Consider the following 19,839-nt stretch of genomic DNA (forward strand, 5'->3'; position numbering starts at 1 on the left):
GAAAAATATGATGAAAGGCTCATGGGTCAAGATAAGGACAGGGAGATCACTCAGCAATTACTGTCATACGCAAAACAGACTCGACTCGGGGAAATTAATTTAATTTATTACCAATCCAATCAGAGTAGGGTAATGAGAAATAAGAACAAATCTAAAAACACCTTCCCCCCCCCCCTCCCTTCTTCCCGGACTCAACTTCACTCCCAAATTCTCTACCTCCTCCCCCAGAGCGGCACAAGGGGACAGGGAATGAGGGTTGCGGTCAGTTCATAATGCTTTCTCTGCCACTTCTTCCACCTCACACTCTTCGCCTGCTCCAGCATGGGGTTCCACCCACAGGAGACAATCCTTCACGACCTTCTCCAACGTGGGTCCTTCCCATGGGCTGCAGTTCTTCACAAACTGCTCCAGCGTGGATCCCCCATGCGGCCACAGGTCCTACCAGAAACCTGCTCCTGCGTGGTCTCCTCTCCACAGGGTCACAGGTCCTGCCAAGAGCCTGCTCCAGCACATGCTCTCCACTGAGTCACAGCTTTCTTCAGGAAATCCACCTACTCTCACGTGGGGTCCTCCATGGGCTGCAGGTGGATATCTGTTCCACCATGCACCTCCATGGGCTGCAGGGGGACAGCCTGCCTCACCATGGTCTTCACCACGGGCTGCAGGGGAATCTCTGCTCCAGTGCCTGGAGCATCTCCTCCCCTTCCTTCTTCACTGACCTTGGTGTCTGCAGAGTTGTTTCTCTCACATAGTCTCACTCCTCTCTTCTGGCTGCTGTCATGCAGCATTTTTCCCCCTTCTTAAATATGTTATCACAGAGGCACTACCACCATCGCTGATTGGCTCAGCTTTGGCCAGCAGCAGATCCATCTTGGAGCCAGTTGGAACTGGCTGTGTCCGACATGGGGGCAGCTTCTGGCATCTTCTCACAGAAGCCACTCCTGTACCCCCCCCCCACCAAAACCTTGCCATGTAAACCCAATACAAGCAGTAAAGGGGACAGGGGGAGAAGTGAATATTACTTGCACATGAACTCCATAACTGTGGATTGCATGTAACTATTTTTAACAATATGCTTAAAGATGTCTTTACAGATGATACAAACAAATAACTTTTGTAGCGGTAGGTGACCTTTGGAAAACAACATTACTCTTTTTATCCACAGAATGTCAGAAGATACATTTGACACCATGCGGTTGTGGATTATAATCCTTTTGTGTGCTTTACGGTTGGCTATGATGCGCAGTCACTTACAGGCCTATCTGAATTTAGCCCAAAAATGCATGGATCAGATGAAAAAGGAAGCCGGCAGAATAAGTACAATTGATTTACAAAAAATGGTAAGTATAATGGCACTAAAGTTACATATATTTGGGTGCTCTGTCTGTGCAAATTTTTTTCATGGAAAAACATAAATGTCTGGTTTGTTGTCTTCCTTGGCACCAGAACTGAGATTTGAATGAAAGCTTCCTAAACTATATCCTTTATAAAAATAGCACCATTACAGCAAAATTCTAAACCCAAAATATGCAAAGATGCATCATCCACATTATTCAGATGCTTTGTCTGAAGTTGTTCCTCCATTGTTCTAAGAGATCCCATCATGAAGTATTCTTTACAAATATCTTGGCAAGCCTTATATTTATCTTCATGAGTGTTTCTGTACAGCATGAACTGAACCTGGGGAGTGCATAGAGTAAGTGGTGATTTCTTAGCTACAGCATAGAAAAAAAAGTCAGATTTAGATAGAAGGGCAAAATATTGTTACCTAACCCCAACTGTAATTTTTAAATGGGGACAAAATTTAAGATAGGAAGGTTATATTTTGGGATAAAATAAGACATGTTTAGTTCTGTAAGACCAGTCTCAAATGCAGTAGCCTAGATATAAAACCATCTGTCCATCTTTTTACTGTGGCAAGTGATAAAAGGGAAAGATTTCCTTGAGGGTTTGGGTTTTTTAAGAAAAGTAATAAAAAAAGTCAACAAACAGAGGAAATAGATAGAAATTTGTAAGCTTAATATAGAGTGGTGTTGTGTGTTTCCTGCAAAATGAACTTATTTCTAGTGTTGCATGATAGTGCTGCCTGATAATCTTACTGAGTCAAGGTGTATTCCAGAAGGAATATTGAAGTATGCCATAGGACAAAGCTTCCTCTCTTTTTAGATCATTACTACTATAATCTTGTCTTTGTTATTTCAAATATGTAGTTACAAACCAAATGACTGGCATTGGACTTCAGAAAAAAGGTTAGGAAATACAACTAGCAACAAGTGTTTATGACAGAACTGTTCTAGTTGTTGTGAATGCATAATTTTAGTTTTGGGAGCTTTCATCTTATTGATAAAATAATAATGCCATCTGTATGTGGTGTTTCCTAAATCTGTTTATCCAGTACTTTGAATATCTTCTCTTTAAGAAGCCCAGGGCCACTAAATATAGTCCTATCTGGTTTTACTAGCCATGCCCACTTTCTTTTCTTCTGGTGCTTTTGCCAGTAAAGTCTTTCCTATCTGTCTTCCTACAATGATCATTACTTTTTTTTAATTTGCTCTTTTCATTATATGCCATCAGTTATCTTAAAATATTTTGTCTCATGCTTTTTCTTCTGTCAATATTTTACTGCTTTTTTTCTCATGTTAGTTTTTTTGATGCTTGATCATCTCAAAGCCCTTTGAGGTTTTAAAGCTATTTCCAAAAATGTCAGGGCTGCCTTCATATTTTTTTGCCACCCTGTATTCTATTCTTTTCTAAAATCCAGTTAACTTTATTTTACTGCTTGCTTGCTATTGATTTTATGACTTTTTTTCCTTCTTCATTTGATCTAGCCTTTTAGGTCAACAGTTTATGTAAAATATGTAATGTAACAATCTTGAGAAAGCTGGAACAGATTGGGAGCAGGGGGAGGGATAAATCTGAGTGGTTTTCAATGAACCATATTGTGTACCTGAAATAAAGATCATTTAAATGCTTTGTTATTGATGAACTGCTAATGAAAATTCCTCTTGTCATTGTTTTTAAAGCACTGGTGTTTTCCATTTGGAGATCTTACAAATATCTCACTTTGAAAAGGGACTGCAATATTAACCAAAGTTTCATTTACTTTTGATCAGGCTTTGGACTGTTTCTACAGTCACAGTACTTTATTTTCAAAATGGGATTTAGTTTGTAAATCACTTGGGATAATTATATATTTAGCTTTGAGATGGCTTACAAAGTTCTAGTGTTTTCAAATATGAATATTTGAATTATAGCGTTCAGTTTGCATAAGCAAAATTAATCTTGTTTGTGTTAACAGAACCACTACTTTTAATTATTTTCTTTCAGCAATTCCTCTCAGGATTGTAAGTGTCCTGAAACTAGAATTCATTATAGGGATCACTTCTTCATTAGGTCTTTTGAAGACAATATTTCACATACCAAAACATGCTATAAAACTTTTAAAATAGCTTTTTTTGCATAAGAACTTGGGTTTTTTATTAACTGCTTGTTTTCCTAAGCATATACATAAAGGTTTGCTTTGATCACCCAGAACTCATGAATTACTCTTTTCTGTTTTCCCAGGTGGCTCGGGTATTCTATTATCTTTGTGTAATTGCACTGCAGTATGTTGCACCATTGGTCATGGTCCTTCACACAACTCTGCTTTTGAAAACACTAGGTAGGCAAAATTTGATGAACAAAACTGTGTTCTATTCTATATAGGGCATTTATATTTGCAGTCTACTAAAGAAAATTAGAATCTAGTCCAACCCTCCTGCTCAAGCAGAGTCAGCTATGGCAGGTTGTCCAGGACCATGTCCAGTCGGGTTTTGAGTATCTCCAAGGGGGGAGAATCCACAACCTCTCTGGGCAACCTGTTCCAGTGTTTGACTACCCCCACAGTAAAAAAAAGTGTTTTCTTGTGTTCAGATGGAATTTCTTGTGTTTTAATTTGTGCCCATTGCCTCTTGTCCTGTCAGTGGGCAGTACTGAGAAGAGCCTGTCTCCCTCTTCTTCATTCCCTCCCATCAGGTATTTATATGGAGTAATAAGATCCCCCCCTGAGCCTTCTCTTCTCCAGGCTGAACAGTCCCAGCTCTCTCAACCTCTCCTCATATGAAAGATACTCCAGTTCCTTCATCATCTTTTTGGCCTTGCACTGGACTCTCTCCAGTATGTCCATGTACTGGGGAACTCAGAACTAGACACAGGAGTCCAGGTGTGGCCTCACCAGTGCTGAGTACAGAGGAAGGCTCACCTCCCTTGACCTGCTGGCAAACAGCTGATAAACAGTTTTTAAGCTGTGCTCTTCTCTTGCTGCTTTTGACATCTTTCAACAATGAGCTGTATAAAGCATTGATTTAACCTTATGAATATCTGTTAATGTTTTTTTTCAGTATTTCAAACTTCAGTGGACTTTTTGAACAGAAATTGTAAGATGTGGGGTTTATTTCATTATTGGGAGATCTGATGTCACTGGGGTTTTTTCTTTCTTTTGAGGGATGTCTTTCACAGCCTACTATGCATTGGCAGCATTCATTTTGCCAAATGTGAACAGAAAGAAATAGGCATTATTAGTCTGTGATTCATTCCATCCTAAAATAGAAATCTACATCTGGTGAGATGAATCACACCCAGCATTGACAGGGTCCCAAGGCAACTGATTCACATGTAAAAGTTAGGGTGTCAAAAGATAAGGTGAATCCTACCCTGATAGCTTACTAGTATTATCAGGAAGCCACGTGGATGGACACAGTTATCATTTACTAATTTATAAGTAAAATTTTGCAATTTTTTTGTTTGACAAATATATATAAGATGATCTATAGAGTTCCTAGAAATAACAGAACTTAAAATCTAATTCTACAAATATCTTATGTGTTACTCTGTTTTTTAACAGGTAATTATTCTTGGGGCATCTACCCAGAATCTAATTCTGACACTGCAGTAGAAAACAATCCGCTTCCCAGTTCACTTTATTCTGAGTCTCCATCTGTCGATGGAAAGATGAAAGTAACTGTAGTGCAAATAACAATGGCTTTGGGAAGCCTAAAGAATATTTTCACTCCTCTCCTATTCCGAGGACTCTTGTCTTTCCTCACCTGGTGGATTGCTGCTTGCCTCTTTTCCACAAGCCTCTTTGGGCTTTTCTATCACCAGTACCTGACTGTGGCATAAACTGATCAACTGACAAAGCAAGTATGAGTTCAAATTCTAAATACAAACCCAAGTACCCAAGAGGAGATGAAGAAAAAACTATATATGAAGAAAAAACATATCAGCATTTATTCTTAAACACTTATTCTGTTTTCTCAGGGTGAATATTCTTATAATTTTTAAAATCGCAACTGGATTTGTTACTGAAATGGTAGGTAACTAATTGAATTATGGTACTAGGATTGACTGACAGGGATATATGTGTATCTAGTAATTTCAAGATCCGTTTTGAAATGAAAAATTTTTTTTTTGACAGTTCACTTGAAAGGGCTATTTGCTTTTGGTGCCTCTATAAAGGTACTTACCTATATTAAAAAAAGCTGTTAATCTTGATGTTTCTGCTCTGTCAGATCATCATCTTTTGCTAGTCTAATCTGTGTTAAATTGGCCATATAGTAATAACTTTTGACTTCAGAAATAGATTTTCTGTATAATAAAGCAGATATAGTAAGGAGGAGCAAAGCATTATCTTTATAAGTTTTGTTTAGTTGGAAGGATAGATCCTAAGTATAAAAACATTGTTAAGCAAACTAAAATGTCAATTTTTCATGATTCATGTAATCACAAAACAGAAATGGGAATTTATATGCAGTAGATTTTTTTAAAAGTTAATATTACATTGTAAAGAGCATTCTCAGTGTTTAACTAATATTAGCTATTTTTACGTTATTGGTTTTTTACTCTTGAATTTCTGTAAAGCTTTGGCATATAATAAGCATTTATAAATGGAAAAGCTTAACAAATATTTAATCCATTGCAAACTACCATATGGGAAAGCAAACTGTCAGTGAATGCAGAAAATTAAAGATTTAAGCTGGTGATAAACTGTCTTGCTACACTGAATGTTTTTAAAGTTGTTTATTAAGTTGCACTTACTCATACAAGGAATATACACCAGCTTGTACCTTCTGCATGCATTTGGGATATCTGAGAATACCTTGCATGATTCTAGCAGTTTCATTGCAGTATAGTATTTTAGTGCTACTGGTACTGTAAGCTTTGTTTTTTTCACACCACCTTTTTGTAACTAATGGTGACAGACGCTCAACTGTGTGAATTGGCCTAAAGAATATTTGACTTCATAGACTCAGATCTTGAAACATTCCTAGGAAATGTCATTCAGACCAATAGAATGTCAAAATATGACAGGTCCAGCAATACTGGACCCACTTTCTGTCAGTTTGAGAAATGTGATTAGTAATGGAATTAATAAGGCCAGCTTTTAAATTATAGTTAGATTTCCATGGTTAATGTTTCATACAGGAAAATAATAAAAGATAGTGCAGTTTCTTGTGAACTTGGCCCAAGAAGCTCATTAGATAGATGTAACCTGTTATTGCAATCTGAAGGATAGAAATTAACTTAGATACTGGAGAAAGCTTCAAAATAATGCTAAGTGACAGAGTTTCTGTTGCCATAGATGTTTATTTTGAAAGTTCATAACTGAAAGTGAGCTATAGTTATATAAAATTTAATTCAGCAAAGGTAATTGATTCTGTGTGTGGTTGAGCTTCACAGAGCTTTTGATAAATAGTACACTGTCTTATTCTTCAGAGGTCACACATCAAGATCAACACTTCTGGCTATTGCTGCTTCATTGTTTCACAGAACTGAACAGTTGACCTTCTGGTCAGCAGTTTGATCTGAGTGGGAAATGATCTTTCTTTGGATTAATTTAATCCTTACATGAGTCCAGGAGGCTTATTTAAAAACTAAAATATAGCAGTAAATACCTTTGAAATGTGTGGTGACACAGGAACTAGAGAGAGCATATTGCTATAGTGGTGAGCAATGCTTTTTACAACTACCTGATATACTAAAAAGTGACTTGTAAAGAAAAATAGCAGGCTTCATAGTCCTGACTTCCACGTATATTATGTAAGCTTCAAAGAAGTATCTACTCACTTGTTCCTTTAAAGCAGCAGCTGGCAAATGCTTTTTTTTTTTCTTGAAGAGCTTTATCAGCACTAGGAAAAAAAAGTAGCTCACAGAAATAGAAAAGCAGGTAAAACCTGACTGAGAGGTTACTAGTTTTTATTCAGAATTCTTAAGTATTTGTCTTGCTTTTTCCTCACTACTTAATTTCTGAGAATTTTTAGAAGAAAAAATGCCTTTGACAAAGAATCAACATTTCTGTCTGTCTGTCTGTCTGTCTTTCTGTCTTCCTCCATTTCACCCTCCTTTTCTCACTCTAGTAATGGGACTTGTTATCCTGATGTTTTTTTCCTATCCACAGCTTTTTCCCTAAGTTAAGAACTAATGTGTTTAGAATTGACCCAGCTAAATTAGTTCAAGCTTGGGGTTTTGGGGTTTGGGTTTTTTTCATTGTTTTGGTTTAAATCCATTTGTCTGTGAAGGATTAGTTCTTTTAAATAGATTAAATAACTTTGAATTGCAGCTGAAATACAATTGTTATTGGTTGTTTAAGCACTGCACTTTTATTATAGAAGTCTCTTTAGACAAAACATTAGGATAGTGATAAATCCAAGTATTCCAGCACAATTCAGGGAAGTCAAAATATAACACTTTGGCTATTTCTGAGCTTAGAGAAGTTGATTAGGAAAAGGAGAAGGGATTGTAACAAGTCTATTCTACGTTGCAGGCAATATTCTCAGGCAGAACTTGTCCTCTTTTGATACCTTACCAAGCTTTAGGATTTCCTAGGTGTTGAAGGGGCTCTGGTAATTTCAGCTGCAGTTTTTTTCTCTTTCTGACTTCTCTTGCATAAGAATCAGCAGGTAAAGTATCAAGAAAAACAGGTAGTATCAGTGCAAGAGAACATCCTTGTACAGAAGGCCATGCTTTAAAAAATTAATTTCTATGGCAGTTGTTCTTCAGCTTCTTTTAGTCACAAATACTGGAAGACGTGAGCAGAGATGCATGTTTTCCCAGATTATAAAGTCAAACTCACCTATGAACAAAAATGCCATCAAAATACATCAATATTGCAATTGGCTAGCATAACTTCAGTGTATATGTAATATGGTTAGTTAGTACAGAAATTCCAACTAACCTCAAAGGAACAATTTAAAGTTTTGCACTTTGTCACAGTAACTACAGCTAACTGGTAATAGACGTCTTGGATTTAATGCATAGAAAACATAAAAGTATTGAATCCTGAAACCTATTATTTAAGTCTCATAGAAATGCTGGAAGGCTCTACAAGATAGGCCTCCAAGGCCCCTGTTTTCCGTTTGAACATTAACTTGTTTTTCCTGATAAGTTTTTGAACAGTTTTGAAATGCTGTCCTTCATGTTTTGGCATATGATGCAATTTATGTGTTTATTTGTTATACAGAAAAACTCTAAATTTAACCCACAGTTAATTTTGTCCCTACAAAGTTACTAGAATGTTTTGCCTAAGATTGAAGAATTAAGCGCACAGTGAAAATAAAAAATGTTGAATGAAAATAAGGCCCCAAAAATTGTGTGTTCTGTTGGGGAAATCTTTCTATTATGGCTGAGTAAAATCTTAATAGCAGAAGGCAACAGCAGGTTGCTTGTATCCTAAATCAAATATTAAAGGTGAATGTTTACCATAATGAGCAAGACTCTTATTTTCAGCATCTGCAGGCTAAATCTTAAATCCCAAATGATAAATTAAGAGCAATATTTTGACCTTACTGATATTTACTCTAAAGAGCATATAGGCAACAAGTATTGTAGCTAAATGCTAGATCTTGTTAAGCAAGCTGATATAGTCAGTCTATACTTCAGAGTGACATTTGAGCAACTTTTACTTTAGACAGATCTGCCATGCTTTGTGGCTTTGGCAATGCATGTACTGAAATTGACGGCATATCTAATCTTCATTCCTGATACTAGACTGAAAACAATCTGGGAGGTGGGGGAATGAATGTGATTCACAGACTCAGGAACGAAAGTGATGAGTTGAGGTTTGTTTTGTGTAATCTGGGATAAGTGGGACCAAACACTATAAAACTGCAGGGGGGAATGTTTGTGGGGTTTTGTTGGATTTGTTTTTCATATGAAAAGCTGTGGAGGACTTAAGCACTAGAAAAATGACTTCTAGAGGGAAACATAAAAAGAACTCTGCAGAGTGTCAAGAGAAGATTCAGAAGTTAAAATACCTTAACGTGGAATAAAAACTGCATAGGGAAGGACTCTAATCTTAAAGGAAGACAGAACAGGAACCAGTGACTAGAACCCAACACTAGATAAATTACAGTAGTGGAAAATACACTGTTTTAACAGAGTAACTAATTAAATTACAACCTGAAGTGGTGAATTCTTCACTGGGTTGTTTTCAGGCATTCTTTTTATAAGCTGCTATTGGTAAGCAAATTACTGGTCTCATTAAAAGGATGATCAGTGAAAATGTACATGGACTTATTGGTCACTATTCTATGATATTCTTTTGAATTTCAGCCCTGAGGAAGAACCCAGCCAGCTTTTTGCATTCCACCAGGAAATTTAAATCTCCTCCTATGTGTATTTTGCTTATTACCTCCTTAAGCCACTGAAACTTTTATCCCTGACAGTAATATTAATGATTGACACCTGGTTTTCAATGATGAGTAAAACTGACAGCTGTTTTGTATTTTGCTTGTGTGTGGATAGAGTAACTTAAATAAGTCCAATAACTCCGTTCTCTAAGAACATGTTCAGTGGTGCCAACGTCTGAGTTGATCACTAATTGTGTTTAAATTGTTCTTAAGCCCTCCCACATGTGATAGCATTAAAATGTTTGACTGCAAAGAAAAGCTAGAAAAAGTAAGCAGGATGATAAAAGTGAAGGAAACGGGTAGCAAATAGCTAAACCACTGTTTAATTTAGTTTTATTTAAAGATCAAAATTTTTGAACTTTGAAAAGATGCTGAATCTAACTCCATATCAACAGTAGAGTCAGAACTTTACTCTTAAAAAGTTAGAAGTGTAAGTCTTTGAAATGTTATGGACTTTTTTTTAAAAATGTTGATTTTATGATTTCAACTTATCAGTTGGACTCTCTCCAGTATGTCCATGTCTCTCTTGTACTGGGGAGCCCAAAACTGGACAAAATACTCCAGATGTGTCCTCACTAGTGCTGAGTAGAGGGGAAGGATCACTTCCCCTAACCTGCTGGCAACACTCATCCTAATGCAGCCCAGGAAACCGTTAGCCGCCTTTGCCGCAAGGGCCCATTTGTCAGCTCATGGGGGAACATTGTCAGATATTGTCCGGGTATTGAAGTTCGGCCGAGTGGCTTAATATCCCAGGTTATTCCAAATTTTCTAGGTGGGATCAGGAAAGCTAAGGCACAGATGGAGCTGAATTTGACAAGGGATGTGAAGAATAATTAGAAGGGATTTTACAGGTATGTTGGCCAGAAAAGGAAGATTAAAGAAAATGCACCCCCATAATAAATAAGAAAGGAGAACTGGTGACAACCAACATGGAGAAGACTAAGGTACTCAACAATTTTTTTGCCTCGGTTTTCAATGGTAATCTCTCTGCCCACATCTCTCAAAACAGCAAATGTTTCATCTGGGACCTCTCATAATTAAAATGAATGAATTAAATAATTTTCACCCTTACAGATCCCTCAAGAAAAACAAAACAAAATTCAGGTGTGTGTCATCCCCGTCCCCCTTTCTTCATGTCAAGTCTGGGTTTGTTTGGGGTGGTTTTTTTGGTGGGGGTGGGGGTTTTTTGTTTGGTTTTGATTGTGATTTTTGTGGGGGTGGTGTGTGTGTGTGTGTGTTTGGGTTTTTTAATGTTTGAACCGGCAGTGAATTCCTTCAGGGGAAACTTGTAATATTCAATGTTTTGAATTTCTGTAGTATATTATTAGCTTATACTAACCTTCTGTTGAACAAATTCCAGCATCAGTCAAATATTTAGCACAATAACACCTACTGATACAGACTATGTGGAAACCCCTATAAAACACATTGTGTTCTTTATAGCATTGCCAGTTTGAACTCTTACTTCTCCATTATACTAACTTTTAAATTATTTTAAAAGTATATCAGTGAACTCTGTGCAACTGGCTGTTAAACACTTCATTATATCAGCAATTGAACTTCCAAAATTGGGAGTCTTTCCTAAAGCATGCATTGCATTTTTATCCCACCATTGTTCTTCCTTTCAACCTTCCCATCCCCCATGAAAGTTAAGTTTAGTGTCAAAGACAAGGGATGCCATCCAGAGGGGCCTTGACAGTGCAATAAGTTGTGCCTCTTTGGAATAGCCACGACATATTTTTTCTTTTTCTTTTTTTTTTTTTTTTCCCCCCCAAGCATTCTATCACTTCATCAGGATCCTGTAGTTGTTCTGGAGTGAAGTTCCGGACCATTGGAGGTGAGAAGTTCTCTAGATACCTGCCCATATTCTCCCACATGCCTTGCCACCCACGACCATACTCTCGTGGAGCCTGGGTCATATTCCTAAACTGCTTGTTAACCTTAGACTAAAGCAAAGCAATATTCCTAAGAAATACCAATAGAAGTATTTTAACTACCCAAGGATGCTCAAGATACTGAGAAGTTATTGTAACTAGGGAGAAAACATCACGGAAGAAGGTAGCGAAGGTGCCATTCGGTATTTTCTCCACAAAAAACTTCTCGGAGGAAGAAGTATAGTTGTTAATTGTCTCCATGAGATGGTACCCTAAGTACAGTAATGGCTTCAGTACAGAGCCCAAACATCAGATTAAGCTCAAGGTCAGTGTTTTAATAACAAATCTCCCAGGCAAAACATCACTAATCGCTACAGAGCACAGCAAACTGCAAAGGCCAACACCAATCTTTAACATGTACAGCAAAAAAAAAGAGCATGGCGCAGATCAGATAAACTAATATTGAGAACAGATGCATCAATATCGTGACCCGCAACTGTTAACAGATATAAATCCCTTATAATACACTCTGGTCAACCTGTTATTATCTCAAACCCTTCGAGCCCCACGTCGGGTGCCATAAAGGACTGTTGTGGTTTAACCCCAGCAGGCAACTAGGCACCACGCAGCCGTTTGCTCGCTCCCCACCCCAGTGGGATGGGGGGAAGAGAATTGGAAGGGTAAAAGTGAGAAAACTCATGGGTTGAGATAAGAACAGTTTAATAATTGAAATAAAATAATAACAATACTAATACATTGTAATGAAAAGGAAAGTAACAGAGAGAGAGAGAAATAAAACCCAAGGAAGGACAAGTGATGCAAATGAAAACAATTGCTCACCACCAACTGACCAATGCCCAGCCAGTCCCCCAGCAGAGTCCGTGCCCCCCCCCCCCCCAACCTTCCCCCTAGTTTTATTGCTGAGCGTGATGTCACATGGTATGGAATATCCCTTTGGTCAGTTGGGGTCAGCTGTCCTGGCTATGTACTCTCCCAACTTTTTGTGCACACCCAGCCTACTCACTGGCAGGGTGGTATGAGGAGCAGAAAAGGCCTTGACTCTGTATAAGCACTGCTCAGCAATAACTAAAAAATCCAAAACATAGCCACATACTAGCTACTATGAAGAAAATTAACTCTATCCCAGCCAAAACAAGCACAGGGTGGCAGCAATTCTGTGATAACATACTTAAGAAGGGGGAAAAAACTGTCATGCAACAGCAGTTGGGAGAGAGGAGTGAGAATATGTGAGAGAAACAACTCTGCAGACACCAAGGTCAGTGAAGAAGGAGGGGGAGGAGGTGCTCCAGGAACTGGAGCAGAGATTCCCCTGCAGCCTGTGGTGAAGACCATGGTGAGGCAGGCTGTCCCCCTGCAGCCGTGAAGGACCATGGTGAGGCAGGCTGTCCCTCTGCAGCCACAAAGGACCATGGTGGAGCAGATATCCACATTGCAGCCTGTGAAGGACCCCACACCAGAGCAGGTGGATGTGCCCTGAAGGAAGCTGCAGCCCATGGAGAGCCCACGCAGGAGCAGGCTCCTGGCAGGAACTGTGGCCCGTGGAGGGGTCTCCATGCAGGAGCAAGTTTTCTGGCAGAACTTGTGACCCCATGGGGAACCCATGCTGGAGCAGTCCATTCCTGAAGGACTGCACCCTGTGGAAAGGACCCACGCTGGAGCAGTTCGTAAAGAACTGCAGCCCATGGGAATTGCCCACGTTGGAGAAGTTTGTGGAGGACTGTCTCCTGTGGAAGGGACCCCACACTGGAGGAGAGGAAGAGTGTGAGGAAGAAGGAGCGGCAGAGAAAACATGTGATGAACTGACCGCAACCCCCATTCCCCATCCCCCTGCGCTGCTCGGGGTGAGGAGGTAGAAGAGTCGGGAGTGAAGTTGAGCCTGGGAAGAAGGGAGGGGTGGGGGGAAGGTGTTTTTTAGATTTGTTCTTATTTCTCATTATCCTACTCTGATTAATTGGCAGTAAATTAAATTAATTTCCCCAATCGAGTCTTTTTTGCCCATGACGGTAATTGTTGAGTGATCTCCTTGTCCTTATCCTGACCCACAACCTCTTCATTATATTTTCTTCCCCTGTCCAGCTGAGGAGGGGGAGTGATAGAGCGGCTTTGGTGGGCACCTGTTGGTCAGCCAAGATCAACCCACCACAGACATGCATCCTGTGAAGAATATAGGGATGCTGCTGGGATGTGTAGGGATGGGAGCAGGAAACTTATGGCACAGATGGAGCTGAATTTGGCAAGGGATGTGAAGAATAATTAGAAGGTATTTTACAGGTACGTTGGCCAGAAAAGGAGATTAAAGAAAATGCACCCCCATAATAAATAAGACAGGAGAACTGGTGACAGCCAGCATGGAGAAGACTGAGGTACTCAACAATTTTTTTGCCTCGGTTTTCAATGGTAATTTCTCTGCCCACGTCTCTCAAGCCCTTGAGCCTCAAGGCTGGGACTGAGGGAGTGAAGTCCCTCCCATCATAGGAGAAAATCAGGTTCGAGACCTCTGAATGTAGACAAGTCCATGGGACTGTGATGGGTTGACACTGGCTGAATGCCAGCTGCCCACCAAAGCAGCTCTATCACTCCCCTATCCTCAGCTGGACAGGGGAGAGAAAAATATGACAAAAAGCTTGCGGGTCGAGATACGGACAGGAGAGATCATTCACTAATTACCATCACAGGCAAAACAGACTCAGCTTGGGGAAAATTAACTCAATTTATTACAAATCAACCAGAGTAAGGTAATGAGAAATAAAATGAAGTCTCAGAACACCTTCCCACCACCCCTCCCTTCTTCCCGGGCACAACTTCACTCCCGGATTTCACCACCAAGCCCCCCAGTGGCACAGGGATGGGGTTTCCGTTCATCACGTTATTTTCTGCCGCTTCACCTCCTCAGGGGGAAGGCTCATCACACTCTTCCCCTGCTCCAGCGTGGGGTCCCACCCACGGGAGACAGTCCTCCATGAACTCCTCCAACGTGGGCCATTCCCACAGGCTGCAGTTCTTCATGAACTGCTCCAGCATGGGTCCATTCCACGGTGTGCAGTCCTTCAGGAGCACACTGCTCCAGCATGAGTCCCCCACGGGGTCACAAGTCCTGCCAGAAAACCTGCTCCGTGGGCTCCTCTCTCCACAGATCTGCAGGTCCTGCCAGGAGGCTGCTCCAGCGCGGGGTTCCCACCGGGTCACAGCCTCCTTTGGGAACCCACCTGCTCCGGCGTGGGGTCCTCCACGGGCTGCAGGTGGATATCTGCTCTACCGTGGACCTCCCTGGACTGCAGGGGGACAGCCTGCCTCACCAGGGTCTTCACCACGGGCTGCAGGGGAATCTTCGCTCCGGCACCTGGAGCATCTCCTCCCCCACCTTCTTCACTGTCCTTGGTGTCCGCAGGCTTGTTTCTCTTACATGTTCTCACTCCTCACTCCAGCGGCTGTTTCTCCCTGTCCCAACTTTTTTTCCTTCTCAAAAATGTTATCACAGAGGCGTTACCACTATCACTGATTGGCTCGGCCTTGGCCGGTGGCGGGTCCATCTTAGAGCCAGCTGGTATGGGCTCGCTATCTCTCGAACACAGGGGAAGCTTCCAGCAGCTTCTTACAGAAGCTACCCTTGTAACCCCCCCCTGCTACCAAAGCCTTGCCACACAAAACCAATACAGGGTTTAGTCCCTGAGCAGCGATGCTCCACCCCCACTCCTCCCAGTTTCTATATACTAGATGTGACGTCACATGGTATGGAATACCCTGTTGGCCAGTTTGGGTCAGCTGCCCTGGCTGTGTCCCATCCCAACTTCTTGTGCCCCTCCAGCTTTCTCGCTGGCTGGGCATGAGAAGCTGAAAAATCCTTGACTTTAGTCTGCACACTACTTAGCAACAACTGAAAACATCAGTGTTATCAACATTCTTCGCATACTGAACCCAAAAACATAGCACTGTACCAGCTACTAGAAAGACAATTAACTCTATCCCAGCTGAAACCAGGACAGTATCCACCCCTTATTCTATACCATTGAAATCATGCTCAGTTCCCATACCTTCAGTTACATCCCAGTCAATCATCATCACCTTTCCATCCCTTTGAGACATATGAACAATGATATATACATATATGTCTATATGTACACACACAGAGAGATATCATTCCTTTAGTTCATGGGTTATGTTCATTAAATGTTCATTGAGTTCATTTAGTTCCCGACTATGGGCTCCATCTGTCATACCAGTCTTTCTGGGCAGGAGGCATGGTGCAAAGTCCTCTCAGTCGGTAGAGCAGGATTGGGCTTCAGTGCGGTGTGACGAGCAGGTGACATTGGACGCAGCAGGAGGATGGTGTGCACCGTTGGATTGTTGCATGGTGGAGTCAGTTCTGGTTCCATCACTACTGCGCTTCACTCAGTTTTATCACAGTTCATTCTTGCTTGATCTAAGTGATACTTACTGTAATACTATGGATATAGCATATAACAATTAGAGTAATGATAACATACAGTAGCAGGGTTATATAGCAACTAACATCATACAGTTTAATTCATTGGCTATTCTCACCTAAAATCAAATCCCCTTGAGGCACACATTTGACTTCTCCATCTTTTCACATCACCTACCACGTGCACCCAGGCCCTTGAGCAATAGCAATCCCACAAATGGGTTTACCTTTGCCTGAGGCAGGAGTAACCCAGACTGTCTTCCCCAACATGTTTTTTAATTGCACTACAGGGACTTTATCCCCTTCTACAGTACGTAAAAGATCTGACTGGGCAGGGCCACCCCGATTGGCAGATCCTCTGGTGTTGACTAACCAGGTGGCTTTTGCTAAATGTGCCTCCCAATGTTTGAAGGTTCCACCCGCCATTGTTCTCAATGTAGTCTTTAACAGTCCATCCTATTGTTCGATTTGCCCAGAGGCTGGTGCATGATGGGGGATGTGATATACCCGCTCAATGCCATGCTCTTTGGCCCAGGTGTCTATGAGGTGGTTTCGGAAATGAATCCCATTGTCTGACTCAGTTCTTTCTGGGGTGCCATGTCGCCACAAGACCTGCTTTTCAAGGCCCAGGATAGTGTTCTGGGTGGTGGCATGGGGCACAGGATATGTTTCCAGCCATCCGGTGGTTGCTTCCACCGTTGTAAGCACATAGCGCTTGCCTTGGCGAGTTTGTGGGAGTGTGATATAGTCAATCTGCCAGGCTTCCCCATATTTATATTTCAGCCATCGCCCTCCATGCGACAGGGGCTTCAACCGCTTGGCTTACTTAATTGCAGCACGTTTCACATTCATGGATAACCTGTGTGATAGTGTCCATGGTCAAGTCTACCCCTCGATCACGAGCCCATCTATATGTTGCATCTCTTCCCTGATGGCCTGAAGTATCATGGGCCCACTGAGCCATAAATAGCTCACCCTTATGTTGCCAGTCCAGGTCCACCCGAGCCACTTCAATCTTGGCAGCCTGATCCACCTGTTGGTTGCTTTGATGTTCTTCAGTGGCCTGACTCTTGGGTACGTGAGCATCTACATGACATACTTTTCTCACTAGCTTCTCTATCCGAACAGCAATATCTTGCCACAGTGCAGCAGCCCAAATGGGTTTACCTCTGCGGTGCCAGTTGCTCTGCTTCCATTGCTGTAACCACCCCCATAGGGCATTTGCCACCATCCATGAGTCAGTATAGAGATAGAGCACTGGCCACTTTTCTCTTTCAGCAATGTCTAATGCTAGCTGGATGGCTTTCACCTCTGCAAACTGACTCGATTCACCCTCTCCTTCAGCACTTTCTGCAACTTGTCATATAGGACTCCATACAGCAGCTTTCCAGCTTCGAAGCTTTCCTACAATGCGACAGGATCCATCAGTGAAGAGGGCATATTGCCTCTCATTTTCTGGCAGTTTATTATACAGCGGGGCCTCTACAGCACGTGCTACCTCCTCCTCTGATGACATTCCAAAATCTTTGCCTTCTGGCCAGTCCATGATCACTTCCACAATTCCTGGGCGAATGGGGTTTCCTATGCGAGCCCGTTGTGTGATCAGTGCGACCCACTTACTCCATATGGTATCAGTCACATGTCACATGATGTGTAGAGGAGACCCTCCCTTTGAACATCCAGCCCAGCACTGGCAGTCAGGGGGCTAAGAGGAGCTGTGCTTCAGTACAAACCACTTCTGAGGCACCTCAAACTCCTTCATATGCTGCCAAGATCTCTTTTTCAGTTGGAGTATAGCGATCCTCAGATCCTCGATATCCTCGACTCCATAACCCCAGGGGTTGGCGTCGGGTCTCCCCTGGTGCTTTCTGCCACAGGCTCCAGGTAAGGCCATTCTCCCCGGCTGCAGTATAGAGCACATCTTTAACATCTTGTCCTGTCCGGACTGGTCCAAGGGCTACTGCATGAACAATCTCCCGTTTAATTTGTTCAAAGACTTGTTGTTGCTCAGGGCACCATTTAAAATCGTTCATCTTCTAAGACACTTGATAGAGAGGGCTTACAGTCAGACTGTAATTTGGAATATGCATTCTCCAAAAACCCATGACACCCAAGAAAGCCTGGTTTTCCTTGTTATTAGTTGGTGGAGACATAGCTGCTATTTTGTTGATCACGTCCGCAGGGATCTGATGACGCCCGTCTTGCCATTTTATTCCTAGAAACTGGATCTCCTGTGCAGGTCCCTTGACCTTACCTTGTTTTATGGCAAAACCAGCCTTCAGAAGGATTTGGATTATTTTCTTCCCCTTCTCAAAGACTTCTGCTGCCGTGTTGCCCCATACAATGATGTCATCAATATACTGCAGGTGTTCTGGAGCTTCACCTTTTTCCAGTGCAGTCTGGGTTAGTCCATGGCAAATAGTGGGGCTGTGTTTCCAACCCTGGGGCAATCGAGTGTACTGGACGCCCCTCCAAGTAAAAGCAAATTGTGGACAGCACTCTGCTGCCAGAGGGATTGAGAAAAACGCATTAGCAATGTCCATTGTGGCATACCACTTGGCTGCCCTTGATTCCAGTTCGTATTGAAGTTCTAGCATATCCGAAACAGCAGCAATCAGTGGTGGCATGACTGCATTCAGGCTGCGATAGTCAACTGTTACTCTCCACTCCCCATTAGACTTCCGCACGGGCCATATGGGACTATTAAAGGGTGAGTGAGTTTTGCTGAGCACTCCTTGGCTCTCCAGTTGGCGAATCAACTTGTGGATGGGAATCAGAGAGTCTTGGTTGGTGCGATATTGCCACCGGTGCACCGTTGTGGTAGCAATTGGCACTCATTGTTCTTCAACCCTCAGCAACCCCACAATTGAAGGGTCTTTGAGAGAGACCCGGCAGGGTAGACAGCTGTTTAATTCCCTCCATCTCCAAGGCAGCTATACCAAAAGCCTATCAATACCCCTTCGGGTCCTTAAAATACCCTCTCCTGAGATAGTCTATACCAAGGATACATGGAGCCTCTGGACCAGTCACAATGGGATGCTTCTGCCATTCATTTCCAGTTAGGCTTACTTCAGCTTCCAATACAGTTAACTCTTGGGATCCCCCTGTCACACCAGAAATACAGATGGCTTCTGCCCTTTTATAACTTAATGGCATTGGAGTACACTGTGCACTGGTGTCTACTAGAGCCTTATATTCCTGTGGGTCTAATGTGCCAGGCCATCGAATCCACACAGTCCAATAGACCCGGTTATCCCTTTCCTCCCCCTGGCTGGAGGCAGGGCCCCTCTAATTCTGGTCAGAGTATCCAGTACTCACTTCTTGTAAAATTGGCTCAGAAGTCCCTTCAAGAGGATCAGAAATACGATCAGCCCTTCTACTCTGTTTGGAAACTGGAGCAGCATTTTTCCTGGTAGAATCCCCTTTTGTGGTGGTTTTTCCTCACAGCTCACGTACCCGTGAATTTAGGACCGAGGTAGGTTTTCCATCCCATTTCCTCATGTCCTCTCCATGATCACATAGGTAAAACCACAGGGCACCTCGTGGTGTGTACCTTCTATATTCTCTCTATTGGGCAGAAGAACGCTCACTCCTAATAGCTGAGACATTGGTCCTTACAAGTGGGGAGTAGGACATATCCTCTTTGAATTGCTGGAAATCCTGGGACAGCTTCTCCACAGCCGAAATGCAGGCTTGTAAGGAGGAGGAGAGATTTTCTTTGTATTGATGGAGTTGGCGAGCCACTTCATCAACTGTCGGTGCCTCTTCGTCTTTCCAGGACATTATTGCCAGTGAGTTGGTATAGGACGATGGTGCTCTCCATACAAACTTCCACCACGTGGATCGTGTGCATTGG

General features: G+C 42.0%; 1 protein-coding gene across 6 annotated transcripts in view; it reads left to right on the plus strand.

The window, feature by feature from the left end:
• LOC126035279 (transmembrane protein 161B-like) overlaps positions 1-8,741 on the plus strand; it is a 66,602-nt gene extending 57,861 nt beyond the window's left edge. For all 6 annotated transcript variants that reach the window (XM_049793684.1, XM_049793685.1, XM_049793686.1 and 3 more), the window contains 3 exons: positions 1,166-1,340; positions 3,565-3,661; positions 4,883-8,741. In XM_049793684.1, the coding sequence (XP_049649641.1) occupies positions 1,166-1,340; positions 3,565-3,661; positions 4,883-5,160 (550 nt within the window). In that variant the 3' untranslated portion in view covers positions 5,161-8,741. The remainder of the gene's footprint in view (positions 1-1,165; positions 1,341-3,564; positions 3,662-4,882) is intronic.
• The last annotated feature ends 11,098 nt before the right edge of the window (positions 8,742-19,839 follow it).

This window comes from Accipiter gentilis, chromosome W (assembly GCF_929443795.1).
Source record: "Accipiter gentilis chromosome W, bAccGen1.1, whole genome shotgun sequence".
NCBI lineage: Eukaryota > Metazoa > Chordata > Aves > Accipitriformes > Accipitridae > Astur > Astur gentilis.